The sequence below is a fragment of the Anopheles darlingi genome, chromosome 2 (genome assembly GCF_943734745.1).
Source record: "Anopheles darlingi chromosome 2, idAnoDarlMG_H_01, whole genome shotgun sequence".
Taxonomy (NCBI): Eukaryota; Metazoa; Arthropoda; class Insecta; order Diptera; family Culicidae; genus Anopheles; species Anopheles darlingi.
The window spans coordinates 35,363,439-35,383,355 of NC_064874.1; the positions used below are offsets into that span (position 1 = coordinate 35,363,439).

At 52.4% G+C, this 19,917-nt stretch overlaps 3 protein-coding genes across 4 annotated transcripts in view; all 3 read right to left on the bottom strand.

Annotated features, from left to right (window-relative positions):
• Positions 1 to 19,917, bottom strand: part of LOC125950282 (autophagy-related protein 16-1) — a 633,733-nt gene that overhangs the window by 20,077 nt on the left and 593,739 nt on the right. The window lies entirely within an intron of this gene.
• On the bottom strand, positions 10,899 to 12,947 carry LOC125950285 (alpha-amylase 1-like). Its single transcript, XM_049678145.1, has one exon. The coding sequence runs from the start codon at positions 12,637 to 12,639 to the stop codon at positions 11,140 to 11,142; it is 1,500 nt and encodes a 499-aa protein (XP_049534102.1). The 5' UTR covers positions 12,640 to 12,947; the 3' UTR covers positions 10,899 to 11,139.
• LOC125950287 (alpha-amylase 2-like) lies at positions 13,666 to 17,272 on the bottom strand. Its single transcript, XM_049678148.1, has 2 exons — positions 15,637 to 17,272; positions 13,666 to 15,557 (listed from the first exon to the last, which is right to left on the bottom strand). The coding sequence occupies exons 1-2, from the start codon at positions 17,113 to 17,115 to the stop codon at positions 15,546 to 15,548; spliced, it is 1,491 nt and encodes a 496-aa protein (XP_049534105.1). The 5' UTR covers positions 17,116 to 17,272; the 3' UTR covers positions 13,666 to 15,545.

Here is a 19,917-nt window from a genome sequence, read left to right on the forward strand (position 1 = left end):
TCCCTCCACTACCATTCCTCATCCCCTGGGCATCAATGGCGCGACCGGGAAAGTAAAGCATCACCGCGGCGCATATCGCACCCAGAGCCCGGGGTGGGATGGAGGAAGGGAGTTGAGAAAATTCCATCCCCAACCTTCACCCTTATTTCCTCGTTTCCAATAGCAATGGCAACGGCAATGACAATGCCGGTGGTACCGTATGGACTAACCAGCCAGCCAACCAACCAGCCAGCCAGCCAGCATCCAGCTTATTACTTGCACGGCTACTAGCGAGCCAACCAGCCAGCCCGGCCGCCATGCCCGCGCCATGCCAGCGAAACCCATTCCTCCTGCCATTCTCATTGATGTCTATCTTCTGCTGACCCATTTTCCCGGACCGGACTGGATTCCATGGCAACCAGCGCCACCGAGCGCACCCTGGCATCGGGTACCGGGCACCGGGTACCGAGGACCGAGGCACCCATCACTCATCGGTGCCAGATTGCTCCAATTCAGAATTCCCCGAAGCGCTAACCAAGAGGCAGGCACTGGCGGCCCCCCGGCACAGCCACCGGGTCTAGTAGCACCGATTGTGGACCCTTTTTAAGCTTCTTCTCCAATTTTCACCCCAGGCCGGACCGGCGGCAATTACTTATGCACTTTCCGTGGCTGCTGCTGCTGCTTCTGCTGCTCTGGCTAGCGACCGCGGGGGGCCTCAGCCTCCAGACAACAAACAACCGACGAATCGGTGGAAAGAGCGATCGGCGAACGCGCGACTCACTCCAACTTCCGATATGTCACATAGGCGGCCATTTGCGAGGTGCAGGGAGCGAGGCGCGGATAGATGATCTTGATGATCGGCAATGATTTTACGATTACCAGCCATATTGGAACACAAAACTGCAATTCACTGGACCGACCGACCGACCGAACGACCGGTAGCAGCAGCATCACCGACGCCATAACCTCAAAACCGAGTAACCGTCGTCTTGGCGACCAAGGAGTCTACTAGACTACTCGCTCTTGGTGCCGGGCCTTAAAGTAAGTCAATAGGATCAAATTGAATATTTATTCGACCGACGGCGAGAGGTTGACAGCGCCCTTCGCCCCCTATTCCCTTCCCCTTCGAGGCTGAATTGGCGTTTGGCGTCGTCACTGCACCCAGAACTGTTGAGTTGCTGATAATCACCGCGATGAGGGGCCGCCACTGGACCACCACCACCACCGCCAATTGGTGGCTACCGGGGGCCCATGACATGACAAGCCGGATTCGGGATACCATCGTCGTCAGGTCGTCGTGAGGGTCCCCAAATGGTTTGTCATCGACCATCGACACACACACACACACACACACACACAGGTGCAGAGAACACAAATCTAGGTGAATCAATTGACTTTTCCCCTTCGATCGATCGATTGCGGCAGGCAGAGTTGCAGCAGCGACATCCGCGGCGCATCATCATCATCATTACCGTTCGCACGGCCTGGCCCCAAAACGAGGCGAGGGGGACAACCGTCCACTTCAGTGGGTCACTGCATTTCGGTGTGTACCCTCGTTCTTCTCCTGGTTCCTGGTTCCCAACCGGAGGCCGGTTCGCCAGAAGCACCGCACAGAAAAGGATTGTCGCCGTGCGCCGTGTGTTGTGTTGTGCGAACCATGCGAAACAGAGAGAGAGAGAGAGAGAGAGAGAGAGAGAGAGAGAGAGAGACGAGGAGCAAGAGGAGGTCAAAATTAACATAAAGCCACCTGTCACACCGGACAGGAAGGCGCAGGAGTTCCGTGGAAGGATTTTCCAATTGCAATGCTCGTGCCAGTCGTCCTCGTCGCGGTGCTGCTGCTGCTGCTGGTGGAATGGAAATTCAAGCCAAGGCCCGGGGTCCGCAAGTAGGTGGCAGCGGCGAAATGCCGAGAAAATGGCGACATTTCTCATGGAATAATCGCGCGCTGTGTTTTCGTGCGACGCGACGCGAAGAATATGAGCAATTGATTATGTTGCAGCATAAAAGAGAGGAAGGGCGTGAGATGCTCCTCAGCCCCTTGGTGGTGGTGTGTACGTCCGGCACTGATGGATCGCCGTTGCTGTTGCTGCCGATGCTGCTGCTGTAGAAGGGTGACTTGGAGATCGATGGGAGTTGTTTGTTGTTGCTGTTTGGTGCTGCTGCTGCTGCTGATGCTGGGATGAAGATAACACTGATTGGAATGTGGCTCCTCGGTGGCGACCGGCGAGTGTGTGGATCCACCGTTTCCTCGCCTCGCTTGCCGCTGCTGGCGCGCTGGCGTTCGCTTGAACAAGTTCGCTTTCGCTGCGAGATTTGCGGTGCGACGGCGCGAACGGTTTTGCTTGCTACGATCCGAACGATCGATACGTCAACGTCCCCGCACATCGAAAGTAGTTATGTTACCCTGCCTGGAAATGGACATTAAACGGTTTGCCTTTTCCGGCTATAGTCCCGGTAAAGGGGCGCGCGCGTGTGTGTGTGCGAAACCACGACAGGAAGCTTGCAATCCAGGCCATCTCGACGACGACAACGACAACAACGACAACGACAACAACGTCGGGACAAAGGTCGCTTGGTCGCGTGTTCGCACTTGGGGGGTGGGGGTCTTCGGATCGAGGCCACCCACCACGCGAGCGTGCATTTGACCTTCATAACACACCCACCACGGGGGGGGGGTTCAGGGCGTGCCAACAAAAAGGGGCCCAACGAGATGCCAGCCGCACGTTTCGCGTTCCCCTTCGCGATTGACGCGCTGCGCTTCTTCTATTGCGCATGTATTGCTAATTGAAACGTACAGTCAACAACCCATCCATCGACAGCATACAAACCTACACCGCAACAACTACTCTAAATATCAACGCGAACCACATACCATCGCGGACGGAGCGATCCGATCCGAGCAGCAAGCATAATCGCGTGTGAATTGGAACATTTAATGGTAGGGCTCCCGGCCGGGCACTGCCATCGTCGAGCTTTTAAGTCCTCATCCCCCAGTCGGGGGAGGGGGATCGCTATTTAGCATATGAGCACACATTGTTACAGGCATGTGTGCCGGGTGGGTACCACGTTCCGATTAGTACCACGCTTGACTCACCGGCAGACGATCAGCATCAACATCATCATCAAGCATCGAGCATCATCGCAACTCGCGTTTGGTCTTACACAACAGCGTTAGGGTCGTGGACTAGGGACGCGCGGTCCGTGCTACTTCCGGTAACTTGCTGCTTTCAACCCTCGGTAGATCCATCGACTGTGGCCACTCGTTTTAGTCGGTCGCGGGTTTTGGTTTTTGGCATCACGCATTTTATTCCCCTGGGTTTAATTCTTCCAAAAACGATCATCCCGCAACATTACACAAGAAGTGCGGCCTCGTCGTAGTCCCAATCCGTAGGGTGGAATGTGTTTTTTGGTTTCGATCGATCACCAACATGATGATGTTCGCTGATGACCGACGATCCATTTTTAGTAATTATTAGCGCAAAACATACAATCATCTCCCTCACCTTTTACTCTCTCTCTCTCTCTTTCTTTTTCTCTCTCTCTCTTGCTCTCTTGGCGGAGTCGCCTCCCTTTAGCCGTTTGCTAGTCTGTTATTAAATTACATTCCTATACTTCCCCTACTCCCAAGGAAGAGTGGAACTGGAGCATTAGCACCACGCGCCACTCCAGTCCAACTCTTAGGTTCTCCTCCACCCCCCCTGCTAATGGCCAATCCAACCTGGGCCTGGTAGCCTAATTTTGGTACCGAACCTGCGCTCTTTGCATCTCCGGGTTCAGGTTCAGGTTCTGTGTGTGTGTGTGTGCGCTGATCGATCCCCGACCGACGACGCATCGTGGCCCCCTTTACGCGAAGGTCACGGCACCTTATGGCCTCCCTCTCGACGTTCGGACGCTCGATCTGGCTATTTGATCAGTTGCGATTGACCCACGGCGACTTCTGGTACTAGTCTCTGGTAGCGGTAACGTGAAAGAAGGTGGCCGAGGTTCCGGTGTGCAACGTTCCTGGGCCTGCGTTTTGGGGCCAACCACCACCACCACCACCAACAGTACGCACTAACGGTCGGTGCAATGTCGGTCAATGTTTACTGTCGGGGGCACCTCAACATGGGCGTGTGACCTCTGGTCGCGCTTCTTCAACGACGGAAATCGAAAGAAAATTCTTTAAAAAGATTAAAATCCGCGGAAAAAAGGGAAAGCCAACCTGGGAGATACCGTTATCGACGTCGTCGTCGTCGTTGCTGCTGCTGCTGTCATCGATTGATGAATTCCATCTCGCGATCTCCATCTGGGAAGTCAAATCCATCCATCCAGAGGTCCTTTGCTCGCTAAATCGTTTGCGCATTGCGGTGCTGGAGGTGAAACAGGTACACTTTGTATCGATCAGAAGCACTGGAAGCACAACTCTGGAGCTGGATCTGGAGCTGGTGCCACGATTGCTTCGAACCGATCCAATGCGCCATGCGCTAGCCGTCACCTGTCAGCCACTTCTGACGTCAATCAAGATGTGCACCGATTGATACCGGACCGGAACCGGGACCACTAGGCACCGGCGGCAGCGGAGCTTAGACCACAGCAGGCCGACCTTCACCGAGATTGTCGGGGACATTAATCATCGACAGAAAGACCAAACAAACACACAGCCACAACAGCGAGTTGAAAGAGTGTGTTGCGCTAGAATCGATATGAATGATGGACCACTATCATCAGTCGAGAAGCAGAGGGTCCTCTGATGCCTGATGTTGCCATTTCCATATCTTCGTTTTGACTTCGTGGCCAAAGGCAAACAGGTTGGCGCATTAATTACCCTGGCGCTACACCAAAACCAACGGGTGTTTGTGTGTGTGCGTGCGTGTGTGCACTTTGTAACACTTTCGTGGTGGTCTCGGCAGCGCCTACTTGGTCCCCGCCTTTGGTCCTCCGTGTGTGTGCTGCTATGGTTCGTTTCTATCGAGAGGAATGGTCAGAGGTCATCATCAAGTCATCTCAGCCGCCATTCGCGACACCGACCATCGCTTGATTTGACTCAAAGATGCGTCCGAAAGAAAAAAAACCCGGCGGTGGGTGCGCGCGATCCCGTGGCGATGCCGCGATATGCCGTAATCATCGAGGAATCAAAATCCCATTGCAGCGAACCCCCTTTACGCGTGGCGCGCACGGATCGGGAGGGAGTCATGTAATTTTTGGGTAAAGGTTTGCTGGACAATTGAAACCCGCAATTCTCCGGTCCGTTCCCGTGTGCGTCCGTCGGTAGCCGTCTCGGCCTCGGGAGGGAGGGAGGGGATGCCCGGGACCTGGCCTGGAAGATGTCTATGATTAAATAGCGATAGCGATCGGCGGCCTCGATCTGTCTCGGTTTCGCTTCGCTGAGAAGCAACGCAACGAGAAGATCCGATCCCAGTCCAGCTTCAACTTCACTTCGGGCCAAAGGCTTCGGTTGTCGGTCGCCCTTCGTCTTTGCATATCCCAAAAAACTCGCGGATGAACGCGAACCACCGGACCAGACGGTACACGGACGGTAATTAGAAGGTGGCACCGAAAGGTGGTTCTCCTCACGCGCGCCACCGATGAATGCACACGATAAGAATGGCCAAGGAGGGTGGGTGTAGCGCCACTTGCCACTGTGCCAAGGGGGCGATCTACTGCCGGGCATCTCCCAAGGGTTGCCGCTAACGGTGACATCGGTTTAGGCCTTTTGCTTTCGGCCTCTGCGGTGGTTCTGGGATCGTCTTCCGTGGACCGTGTGACCAGCAACGACGACAACGACGACGACGCAGTGCATGATGATGATGATGATGCTGATGGCAATCCAATTATGAGACCATTCCGATTGGGAATCGTGCGCCAGCTAGCCAGCGACCATGGCGACCGGAATCATGCTAAATCCAAATCGCTCCAAGTAGCGCAACGAGTAGAGGGGGCGTCGTGCAAAAGGCTGGACACGGACACACACACACGGGGACATAAAACAAACGGAAAACCATGTGATCGATAATTGGTCAACAGTTTTATGTCGATCGCGGTGGTGGAGGATTCACTATTTATGGGCGCAAGATGATCGCGCATGATCTCATGATCATGATGATGGTGATGCGACCTGCGATGTTGGTGCACAGACCAAGAGAGAGAGAGAGAGAGCAAGAGAGTGGGCGACCACGGTCCAGTTCGAGTAGCCAATTTGAATGTGCAATGCAGTGCCAGGAAGATGGCAAAAATGGCAGATCGCGAGAGAAGAGGAGATCTCGAGCTGGCTTTGGTCGGACTGCTTCGCATCATACTGCTCTTCCTTTGCTCTCTTTTCTTTTTCTCTCTGTCTGTGGACCAATCTATAAGCAATTAATTAAATAAAATTGTCCCAGCCCTCGGGCGGGGGACAGGGAACCGAGCGCACAAATAAGGGCAACCGAAAAGGGTACCGGAACCGGGCACTACGGGGTGCGAGTGTGGGAAACGGTCATCCCAGTTGCAATAGGAATAGCGAAAGGAAGCAGAGAAGAAGGAGGAGGAGGAAGAAGACCGCGCAAATGCAAAGTCGGTGCAATGTAATTAGCGAAACAATGGTCAATAAAGGGTCTACTCTAATTAGTGACACACACCGGGGCAATCACACTGATTGTACCACTACCATCACTGGGCACCAGCACCAACAGCATCACCGTTAGTCCTGCGATTGGCTTAGCTGGGGAGGGGGGGTTGATCGCGATCGTGATCGCACGCTGCATTGCGAGCTGCGAGTTCAAAGTTCTAGTGCTGCAGCATAAATTCTCGCAGGCGATGGCATGGTGCGCCGAGAATTTTCGCTCCACACCGACCGATGATGCTATCGGTTTGCTTGTTTTATGTAAATAGCCCTCATCTACCATCGAGCTGATGAGCTTTCGTATCCCAAGCTCAACCTACACAACGCAGTTTGTTCTACACACGAACGCACGCACGCACATACCGGGAAGTGTTCAGCATTTCGCTTGTTGGTGCTGCGCTGCTGGGATTAGTTATGATTTAAATATTTATGATCAACGGTGATCCGGTGATCCGTCACACGCATGATGCAGGCACGCGTGAACGCACACACACACACAAGCGAGCGATGATCATGACGGATTACCCCTCCAGTCCCGGTGCTGATGATGAGAAGATCATTGAGGTAATGAGATACTCGAGCAAAGATCAAAAGCGTCCGATGCGCCAGGAGCACAGGTTTCCGGCTGCTCCTGCCGCAGCTCTACCCTTTTTGGGGGGGACATTCACGCAGCGCGTATCGGTTACATGCCGGATCCGGACACCGGACCGTGCCGGCGATCAATCTCGCGCGCCGCGGAGATCACGATCGGTGGTCGTTAGCCACAAGATCAAGTGCAGTACTCAAGTGTTCGACTGTAAAGCGGCACGCGGCAATATTTTTGATGCAGAATTGGCGTTAAATGGTCGTCTTCTTTTGCATTGATCGTCTACAGGCATTAACATAATCATTGATATTCCAACAATCACATCTAATGTTAACGTCGCCTTAACATTAGATGTCAGTTGTGAAAATTTCAACACATGGGCAACTGGTGCGGTGTCCGAGATCAGATAAAAGGGAGCAAAATGGAATGAAAATCGATCTACGAAATATTGTCGAAAAAAAGGCAAAAATGTTTGCACTTTAATTCAGTCAAAATCTTTTAAAAGTCTCTCTTTTTTTACCATTGAGGTGCATTTCCATAACACGCGCTGAAAATGATACGAAATCAATGCCAATGTCGCCTGCAGGCGGCGTCAATATTCGATTACATTAATATACTTTTAGCATTCTGAAAATCTTAATTCTAATCTTATTTAATTTGATCGACAGATACCTCATTGCATCGTTCACACTATTATTTCTTTTGACGTCATTTAACTTTCATGCAAATATTGATGACTAATATTGAGTGTGTGTGTGTGTGTGTGTTTGTTTGTGCGTGTTGCTCTTTTAAGAAGGAGCGCACTAGATCAATAATAGTCCATCGCAGTATAAGTGGGTTTGTCGGGCGTTCGGATGCCAATGGCCACTGGATGGTTAATGGAACTGGCCGTGTATAAGCTGGTGGGCATGCTCGCCAACGAGAACACTCGGACCTCTAGCAAAAACCCACCGCTCGGGTATCAGTTCGCTCTTCCTTTTATCGCCTGTCCGGAACTGCACGCGATAACAATCTCAAGCCATCGGGGGGGAGTCACTTTATGGTCGCTTTAGCTGAATAGCTGACCAGGGCGCCTTATGATAGCCTCATTGGTCGTGTGGCCATAAAGCAAACGAACAAGCAGTTCTCGCTCGTGGTGAGCAAGCAAGCAGCATTCCGTTCCAGCATCAGCAGCAGCAGCGAAGAGCGGACAGAAATCATCAAACCACTTAATAAACCGAGCTAATTTACAATCCACCATCCTCGGATCCGCTCTCTGTGGCGTTTGCTCCCTGCGATAGACTTGTCTAGTGCTTGCGGATTGGCACTTTGGTAGTTTCGGCAGGTCTCGGGCCTCCTTGTGCTATTTGTGCCGCAGCACGGATCGGATCATTAGCAGCAGCAGCAGCAGCACCTGGACGAGTGGCCATTTGCCGAGCTTGAGCTCGAGAAGCTTCGCAGCAGCAGCAGCACCACAATCTCTTCATCAACGAGGAATAGTCTGGATCGGCACATCGGAGTAAAATGACGATAAAATGCTGCGCGCGAGCGACAGCGAACGTTATGGCCCCCAGGTGGGGGGGAAAGCCGGAAAACCGGAATCATTTGGAAAAAGAAGGCCGACGCACATATGGCACCTACTACACGCATCCCACACCACTGGCCAAAGGATGGTGGCGAGGCGATGGTGTGCTATCGATTTAAACCGGGATACTGTTAAGTAGCATAAATTCCAATCAGATCCCCGATCTCTGGGGGGCTAGCGTACGTGCGTGCGTGCGTTCCGTGATTGTTGATGTTGAGCCCTTTTGCAACAAGCGAGCCGCGTGCTCCAGATGCTCCAGAGGGTTCCCGAGGGTACCCTGACGGTTGGTTGGTTGCCGTTCAATGGTGAAGGAGAGGAAGAGATAGAGAGAGAGATAGAGAAAGAGCTGATTTGTAGGTCGTACCGCGCGATGGTTCTTTCCCGGTTTATTCAAGTGTGGCAATATGTGGCAAGGCAGCAATATGTGCCGCAAAACCTTTCCTCGAGCAGTCGCGAGATCAAACGAGTTAAATTAACGGACAGATCTTCGCGCTTCATGCTGCAGGTTGATGGTGTCGTGGTCGTCGTAGTAGATGAGTCACAAGAAGTGTCGTAGAAGCAAGCAAAAGTTCCGTGCGCGTGTGTGTGTGTGCTTTGTGCGATCCCATCATTCGCTGAATCATCTGGAAAGCGAAAGTTGACGGAAGACATTTTTTCCGTGCGATCTTCTCCATAATTGGCTAACGTCATTGCTTGAGCCGAACCGTTTATCGGGCGAGGGAAACACTAGAAACTGACCGTGTGTGCACACACACACACACACATGCGCGGCACACAAAAGAGCGCAATTACGCGGACGATCGATTATCATCGTGGTACGGAGGCGCCGGAACAATGAAACAAACCCTGGGTGTTGTTTGTCCGTTTTTTTTTGGCCAAACACCATTGCTTTTCACTTTCCCCGCCGGACCGCGCGAGCATCTCTCTGATTGGACGCTAATATTCTGGCCACCTAATCGACTGCGAACGATCCATTTTCTCGCACCAAATCACGGCGATGCGGTGCTCGCGATCGTCAAATGGCGCCGCCACGACGACGACGACGACGACAACGACGGCGATGATAATGGTGACTGACGATGACGCGCGCGCGATTATGATCCGAAAACGAATTTTGTTTAATTCGATAATGATATTGATCGAGGCACCCCTCATTTGGGGCCACCACCGGCAGCACCACCGGCACCAGCAACAGCATCATCCAGCTCCACATCCAAACAGACAACAGTGAAAGCGATCCCGGCTGTTGGCCCGTCGGTGGCCTTTCCCTCGCAGGGGTGGGCTCTCGAGCTCTAGAGCCCGGAAAGGCGGCGAGTGATCTATCCTCTCGATATGCACACAACCCGCTTGCCCTGGACGGACGGACGGACGGACGGAAGCTGCGGTGTCGGTGCCACGATCGTGACGGTTTAGGTGGCGGCTGATGAAGGCGACCTAAAGGCTGCCTTTCGCCCTCGGTTGAGATCGTTGCGGAGAAGAAGTGAAGCCCGAGATTAAATCAACAATGCAAAGCAAGCAAACGGCGAGGAGGGCACGAGCTAGTGCGAGAGAGCGAGCGCGATCTGTTTGATTTTAAGGTTTAAGGCGCAGACCAAGGGGGGCCCGCCGCATTCCCGGCGGTATCGTCACATCGCTCAAGGTGATTGATATTGGGTTTAAGAGGCAAATTGTGACCCAATAAAACCCGCGCACCGCGCGCGCGCGCGCTATCGTCCTCTAGCCATCTAGCCGGTGGTCCGTCCGATGGCTCTTCGATTTCAAGTGGCCACGGGCCGCGAGACACGCGATTGACGCGAGTCTCCGGGACGGTAGCCAACTGTCTACCAACTGGCCCTTACGGATGATAAGTCCGACGAGTTATCGTAAAGTTCGTGACTCGAAATCTCGTTGCAACCATCAATTGGTGTGGTGGCCGGAGTCCGAGATAGCGTCAACGCCTGCGCGACCGACCGACGGCCTGCACTACGATTCCATTCCGGTTCCATCAGCATCACACCTTCAATTTAGTGTTCGATAGATTTTGGAAGCGGGGGGGAGGAATGAAATGATAGCCGACGTTATTAGAAAGTGAGGATCGACACGCCAATGCGCGTCTATTCTTATTATGGAGTTATTAAGGCCCAAGGTCCATAATAAGGAGTCGTTTAAGGAGAGCGATGAAGCACGAACAACGGAACGACGAATTGGTATGTTCTCGGTTGTCGTTAGTGTCATTCGATTGTTGATGTCTTAATGGATGGAGCAGCAGCAGCAGCAGCAGCAGTTGCATCAAGTGGTCGCGTCATCAGTCATCATTTTCTTTCTGTAGAAAGCATCGCGGCTCGCATTTCAATGTTAATGATTGAGGATCAGTTTAGTCATGCAACGATTTTAGGGGCTAGTTAGAAGCTAGTTTTCATCACCACGTTGTCCAGGACAGGAGCAGCATTCCACCTAAACACGCGAGTTGGCGTGAATTGCTAGGACCCCGTCGTAAGCGTTCGCCGGCAGCACAATCTGGGCACGACCGTCAGCGCCTACCGTGATGGTGTTCCCGGTACACGCACCATTCACTAGATCGCCCGAAATCACATCACAGTAGGCACCGGCCGGTAGGCACGTCTGGAGGTTCTGGTTCAGATCGAACGACTCCAAATTGAACGCAATAAAGCCCCGATTGCCACGGCAGAACGCCATCTGAAAGTTACCATTGTCCCACCAATCGTTAATCTGCGTCCCGGCGACGGCATTCCGGAAACCGATCATGTTGTAGATCTGACGCCACCGATGCTCACACACCCAACCCGGTCCACAGCTGTTGTCCGGGTTGAAGGTCGGCGACAGCAGATTACCGGACGCATCCTGCGGTGGCCCTTGCTCCGTGTCCGTGAACGAAAACGAACTCATAACGCGCACGATACCGAACGGATGGGCCAACATGAACGCGGTCGCCATTTTGTAGTTCCTTGGTACCTGGTGCGTTAGCACCTCCGAACCACCGCTCCCGTGGCCACGCTGGTTATCGTGATTGTCGACAAACACCAGCGCCAGATGGGATGGCAGGAAGCCCCAGCCGGTGCCCCAGTTGGTGAGATGCCGGAATGCGTTCCGTCCCCGGAATACCCGTCCGATTTCGGCCGAATGGCGGAACTCCGTCACCGTACCGAGGTGCGTGTACTCATCGCGCGTCACCGCCTCACCGCCCAGATCGATCACCTCCTGCGTAAGGAAGGGCCTAGCGCCGGCCGGAAATCCGTGCGATGTTGGCAGATTGTTCATGCGGCTGTAGATGGCCTGCAGATCGCCGGGCCACATGTGCTTGACGGCATCGACACGGAAACCGGCCACCCCGAGCCCGATCAGATGGTTCATCAGTTCGACGATTTTGTCGCGTACCCACGCGACACCCTGGTTCAGATCGGGCAGTCCACCGAGCTGGCAGTTGCGCACCTCGATCGCATCGTTGTAGTTGTAGATCCGACAGGGGGCATTGAAGTCGAGCCGACTGAACGGTACCCCGGGGAAGGAGAAGTCGGGGCGGGAGGCCGTGCTACCGCCGGTACCGCCACCACCCGCCAGATCGGCCATATGGTTGATGACCAGATCGACGTAGATGCGCACACCGACGTCGTTACACCGGCGGACCATGCTAGCGAACTGTGCCTCGCTGCCGGAGCGCGTTACGAGCTGGTAGGACATTGGTTGGTACCGTTCCCACCACGGACGCCCGAAGTTACCTCCGATGATGGCGTTCTCCGTCGGTGGAGACACCTGCACACCGGCGTAACCACGTGGTGCGAGGAAGTTTTCGCATTCGGCCGCAATGTCGTTCCACTTCCATTCGAACAGATGCACGATACCACTCCGATCGGCCCACTGATGGGGGTTGAACTGTGCCACGGCAAGGCTGGCAAACGCCACCGCGACTAGCACCGCGACCACTAGCACGCGCATCCTGTCTAGTTACACTGCTGGTTCTTACTGTCTCGCTCGCCGATTGTCCTTTCACGAATGATAACCAAACCGGACAAGGCAACCGGGTTTAAATACGATCCGAGGCGAGTGGCCAAGCAGTGCCGGTGTGTGCTTGCAAAAGGGGTCTTATCACAGAGGCGATAAGATAAAAGACTCCGAAAAACATGTTGGAGTAGCACTGATTCGACAACGACACATAGATGGTTCTAGTAGATCTAGTAAATCGAATGATAAAAGAACGACCCTTTCCTCCTGCCTCCAGTGCGATTGCAAATTGATAACTGTCGCGTGTAGCGCGGTCGGTGCAGGCCGCTATTGATAACAACAATTAGGGAGAGAGTCCATCAATCAAACCGATCGAACATTGTTTCCCTCCGTTGTTTAATGTGCTTTGTTTGGACCATTTCGGAAGCCTTTCTTCGACAAAAAGGGAGACCTCCATATATGGGGACAAGAACATAACTGATCAAAGATCAACCAGCGTTATCAACTTTATCGGACATCGGTTTTGTTTCGGCGGAAACATCAATCACTGGCGTGCTGGCCAACTGTGATAACTTTACAAGTGAAAAGGTTTGGCTGTTATATAATTGTGCGTCTAAGAGAGAGTGTAGCTAAGCAACACAATCAACAATCAGCATTGTTTGCCCGATCATAATTATGTAGGTCATACATTCCGCGTCTATTTTATCTATTTTATCTAATGATCTATTTTATGTATTGAATTACTAACTAACGCATAATGAAAACTACGGTAGTGTTGCCATAGCTACTATAGATTACTAACATTACATACATGGTCTATGGTGTTTGCTTATAAACTAACTATGTTATTGCTACTCTAGTGATATCGTATCGAAATTATAACTTTTCTGTTCGCTCAAGTTTCGAATCTACTCCATACAATGCTGTAGACTCATCAGTAACCATCCCATGAATCGAAATCCATATAAACTTCTGTAAAATGATCATACTCAGTACTGTTGCTACGCTGTACCCGACAACATCACGAGCGAAGTTAGTCCACGATCTTTAACTTAGTTTCCTTTTAATACGTTGGCCCTGCTGGTAAAGTTTGGGAAGTTGATCTCTATCACAACCGTTCACCGTTGTTGTTGTGCGATGAATGAGTGCGACCATAATGACACATCTCACTGACGCATCGCCTAGAGCCGCCCTCTAGGCTGGTCAGCCCTTCGGCTGCCCCGTCCCTCGATGATTGACACTTTTACACGTCCCGGTATGTTCGGTGGCTACGGTGGTGGCTGGTGCTTGGTGTGGCTTGCGGCCTGAGAGCGAAACTTTCCCCTCCAATTATTGTATTGTTGCTGCATTTTCCAAATCGCTCTCGGTGGCCCCCTCCTGGACGGACGGTTTGAAGACGGCGATGGGAATGTGGCGGTAACGGACTTCCCGATCTTTTAGCCGCCATGAAGATCATTCACAAGCGATTGATTTTTCGCCATCCCTTGTGCTCCCTCCACTCCATTCAACCTTTTCGATGGACGGACGGCCGGAACGTGTCGGTCCGTTCGGTCGAAGTGGACGCTTGATGAACAATTAAGGTGCGCGATCTTACAGATGCGCTGAGTGCGATTTTGGGAAGGGTACCTGCCTGCCACTACGGTCAGCGTTCAGTGGGGCTGCATCGTATGGTGGCCGGGCAACCGCCATGCGTTCCTCTTAACCCAATTCACACGATTAATGGCGGTGCAAAGGGATTGATTAGATCTCCGCTTAGCGTACAACTCCCCCCGGGGGACACGGGATTCCGATCCGGTCAGGCGTGAACTGTTTCGCACCGGCCCTGGCTTCTTCTGCTTGCTGCTGCTTCTAGACCGCGGAACGAGCGCCGTCGACGTTGACGTCAATCCGTAGGGTCTGGTGACGCCAGTAGCTTCCATCGTGGGTTCGTGGTCCCCGTGGGGAAGCGCACGCAATAGCATCGAAACGGAAACTTGACAACCACCGGTAGACCATAGGACCGGTGGGAGCATTGAATGCCGGCTTTCCGAAATCTCGCTCCGGGAAGGCTCGGTTGACGAGGTTAAAACGAAGGGATTCCTCTCCGGTGAACCTTCAACTTCAGCATCGATCTATTAAAGATGATTTAATGGGTCATCCTTTCTATTTGCTTCTCTTTGCTTTAGCCGTTGGGGCCAAAGGCGGCCAATGGCCAAGGCCTTCTCCGTAATAGGAATCGTTCGGTCGGTCGGGTGTTCGCTCCTGTCAGAGAGTGCTGGGTCACCATGGCAATCGCACCCCCGGCATGCTTGATCCGCATTTGACAATTAAATTATACCCAGAACCACGATGATCTTCGTTCCATCTCCATCGACGAAATAGCTGCTGGCCCGGGAACAAAGTATCTTTTCTTTGAATCTGGACCCCATTCCGAAAGCTACTGTCCGTTTGATGCGTTGCGTTGAGTCTCTCGAGCGTCTCGGAATCGTCGACTGGCTCGTGGACTCGGGTGCCTTAATTGTGTAAACGGTATCAGGCGACTGTAGACTGCGTTAGCTTTCATTTTCCTTCATGTTCGTGGCCGAAATGCGGGTGGTTGGGCATACGGGCACTGGTACGGGGGGAGGTGTATATAGGTCATCGGATCATCGAAAGGTGTGGACCCATAGGTTTACGCCCAGTGCACTACTCTCTTGGTAGTGACCCATTAAAGATAGATTTCCGGTTGCTTTTTTTTCCAAACAATTTTGTATGTGTGTGTGTGTGATTCGTTTTACTCGTTCGCATTGATCTGCTCAATCACAGTACAAGTTGGTGTGAATATGCAGTTTATTAAAGCTATATAGATCGTCACGAGTGATTGCGCGGATTGTGATCCTTGCATCACTCAGCATACTTGGATTGCAGCTAGCGGTCGCTTCTTACAGTCTCGACTAAAAAGAAAGGAAAAAAAAACAACGATTAGTAGGCTGGTGCTTTGCTGCGGCGCTCTCCCGTTCTAGTAACACTTACGTTGGCATGGATCGCGAGCACACCGTCGTCGGCGTTGGCCGAGATGAAGATGTTGGCACGGCCGTCACCACCGACCGTAACGCTGGCACCGGTGCAGCTACCGCCCGATTTGCTGCCCGAGATCACATCGCAGTACGTACCGGCCGGCAGACACGTCTGGAGGCTCTGGTTCAGATCGTAACCCTCATTGTTGAACGCGACGAATCCACGGCCACCGCGGCAGAAAGCGATCTGGTTGTTACCATTGTCCCACCAATCGTTGAGCGACGTACCGGCGACGGCATTCCGGAAACCGACCATATTGTAGATCTGACGCCACCGGTGCTCACAAGCCCATCCACCACCGCACGATCCGTCCGCGTTGAAGCTGGGCGACACCAGGTTACCATTGTCATCCTGCGGCGGTCCCTGGTCACCATCGTTGAAGAAGAACGAGCTCATGACACGCGGAATACCGTACGGGTGGGCCAACATGAACGCATTCGCCATCTTGTACTGCTTCGGCACCTTATGCGTCAGCACCTGATCACCACCCGCTCCATGACCGCGCTGGTTATCGTGATTGTCGACAAACACCAGACCGAGATGGGAAGGCAGGAAGCCCCACTCCGGGCCCCAGTTGACGAGCCACCGGAGCGCATTGTTACCACGGAACGCACGACCGATTTCGGCCGAGAAGCGGAACTCCGTCACCGTACCGAGGTGCGTGTACTCGTCCTTGCTGATCGCCTCACCGCCCAGATCGATCACCTCCTGCGTGATGAACGGCTTAGCGCCACCCGGGAAGCCCTGATCCGTCGGCAGGTTGTTCATGCGGCTGTAGATGGCCTGCAGATCGCCGGGCCACATGTGCTTGACGGCATCGACACGGAAACCGGCCACACCGTAACCGACCATCTTGTTCATCAAATCCACGATACGGTCACGCACCCACTGGTTACCTTGGTTCAGATCGGGCAGCCCCACGAGCTGACAGTTGCGCACCTCGACCGGATTGTTGTAGTTGTTGATCGTACAGACCGGGTTGAAGTCATTCCGACCGTACGGTACGGCCGGGAACTCCATACCGCCGGCGTTACCGGTCGAACCACCGGTTCCACCGTTGCTGGTGATGGCCGCCATATGGTTGATGACCAGATCGACGTAGATGCGGACACCGACGGCGTTACACCGGCGTACCATGTTCGCGAATTCGGTCTCCGAACCGGAGCGTGTGTTCAGGTTGTACGAGATCGGTTGGTACCGTTCCCACCACGGACGGCGCGGGCTCCAGACGACGGCATTCTCCGTCGGTGGCGATACCTGCACACCACCGTATCCATTCGGGGCGAGGAAGTTTTCGCACTCGGCCGCAATGTCGTTCCACTTCCACTCGAACAGATGCACGATACCGCTCCGGTCACCCCACTGGTGTGTATCGAACTGGCCATTCACGGCCACGGCGGCCATGGCCAACAGCATGCACACGAAGGCACGCATCTTCGGAGACGCTTTCAAGCGGAGTAGTTTTGCGAAGAAAGATCAATTGACCAAGGTAACTATGAACTGTCTGCTGCGGTGGCGCGACGTTATATACCCTCTATGCGGCCACAGCGGCGCTCCCCCTTAGCTCTAGTGACTGATAACGGCTGATAAGGGCCCGCTGACCGGTCTTATCGCGACGTCGAAACATAATAGCAATCGCTCCCGTTCGCATAACAGGGCGATGGCGATGCTGCTCGGTTCTATTTGCACACTACACTTTGACTTTGTTCTCTCTGTCTCTCTCTCGGAGTGTGTGTGTGTGTGTGCTTATCGCTGTTCTGATTCATAAAATTGACCAACCGATCCAACATAACCCTTCTACGTTGTAGCAGACCGACGGCAACGCAAAACACGGAAAGGTCTGGAGAGGGAACGCAGCTGGGGACCCGTTAAGTGATTGTGATTGAATCTAATGATCGGTTGAAGGTGGCCGGCAGACAAGCCGAGGCAGATTACTATCACTAGTACACACCGGAATAGTGGTCACACGCGGTTTGCGTATTTCATTCGGTCAACAACAAAAGAAGGGGGAAAAAAAGCAAAACAAATAACCAGTAAATTGGGGTCCGATTGGGGTCTAGAATGTCCCAAAGGGCGTGAGTGATAAGATAAACTGAGGTAAAATCAAGGGATGGGGAGAGAACCGAAGAAGCAGTACTTTCTACGCTACGGTACGGTAACGGTAGTACGCCAAACCGATAAGAAGCTTCCGTAACAATTAAATCGACAGCATTAGCGGGTCGTTGATAACCCCCCACCGGGGTGGGGGTGCCGTCGCGTCGCGTGGGTCTAATTGCTGGGGGGCGATCCCTATTAGGCGATGGTCCTCCGTTGGTTTATCCGCCATGTGGGGGGTGAGTTTCGTGGGAATTAACACGCTACCTTAGGATGATCGATCACGCTCCAAGCGGGTGATTACGATAATCTTTAACTCGTAGGGCACGCGATACGAGAAGATTCCAAAGATCTGGAATTGCTCGAGACGTGTGTGCGGGTGTGAGAGGTGAAAATTTGTTCTCGAACTCTCGAAGGTTGGGAAAACTCCGTGGTTGATAAGTAATCCATTTGGGCCGAGTCAGACCATTTGGTTTAAGAAAGTGGCCCACGAACGTAAGTTAATGCACAACCGAACAATAGAGATTCGATTTGATGAATTTGGGCTACATTAGAAGTAGCATTCGGGGATTTTAATCAATTTTATATCTTATCAACGGCATAGAAATGTTTCACACTTACTAGAATATTGTAGAGCTTGCCATAAATGGCAATTCTCGAGGCCGTTGTCGTATGAGTAGCCAGAGATATCAATGAATTCGAATGTTTATGAATTAAAGAACCAGTGTGTGAACCGGTGTGATCTGGGGGAGTTGGGAGTCTGGTTTGAATAATATGTCAAATGGTGTTCGTTGAACCGCTACCAGATTTGTCGAATGAATTTAATGGAGGGACATGTGATGTGTCACAGTATCCACAATATAGTTGCATTGTTGTCAACAACAAAACAGTAAGAACTTGTAAGGATTGGCACTAGTCCTTTGTATAGAGTACATTCAGGTCGTTTGTTGTTGGCCTTATTGGATTGGACCCTAATACCTATTCTGTATTTGTAGGTTATGTGTCTTTTTTCTCACTGAAAAAGTCATTGCTTGTTGACTCATAGCTTACTAGGATATTAATACGGTTCCTACGGTTTACGACCGGTCCAGGCCTCCAGAAGATGATTTGGTTCTCCAGTTCTATGGAACCATCTCTGTCGGAACGAATCCCGGATATCGCCATATTCCAACCCAAAATATTGTAGATTTACTTGAGTTAACTACTTTCCTTAGGCTAAAGTATGCCTGCTGTGTTGTTCGCTACAATTGCATAAAACCGAGTTCACTGTTTCGCTATATTTTGTGGTGTCCTGAGCAAAGGACCGGCATTCAAATGCCGTTTTTTCGATGTCACTTAATTCATTCATTCCAGTGAACGCCGCATCGCAATTATCTCCAGCAGCAGTAACTGGGTTATTCCGTAAGAAGCAAAGCATTATGCTGAAAACCATCCCATGGTCCCACATCTCATCTCACTTAAAATATCATGACCCAAACTATCGAGCAAACGTTTCAAATCGTAAACCACATCGCACCGAACCAATCCATAAACAATTTACTCTGCATTGCAACTAGCTCCAACGACAGTCGTGCCCAGCTGTAATTCCATATCGGCTTTAATGGTAGCTTGAAGCTTGAAATTGAACTGCCTCGCACGGGAGTTCGGCATGAAACAGCGAGATAGAACAACCCGATCACCCGACCTTATGAGTCTGGCATACCTCCGAGAAGACGAGTTTCCTGGCCGCTGCTGCTGCTGCTGCTGGCGGAACGCTTTAGCGAACAATAAATTTAATTAATTAACCATTTTCCCGTCGCATTTTTCTCATAACCTTGTTCTCCCTAAGGGGGCTAACCGCGCCGATCTCGCCGATGACCCCTCGATCTCATCGATTGCGCACCACCGATTTGCCAATCGCACCGCACCGCAACCGGTGTGGTGTTTGGTGCGGCGCTACGTCGCCGGCGACGACCACGGCGACGACTGTGAACTGTGGGAATTCAGGAGGACTTGGTGCTCGACTTGTTGTTATTGCTGTTGTTTTGTTGCTGCAGCGCACCACACACACGCACACAATGTGGGGCGCTCTCCCCACACCGATAAGCACGCCGTTTTAGTCGCTTTGACGCGCACCGAAGACGCGACTGGTAAATGCGATTG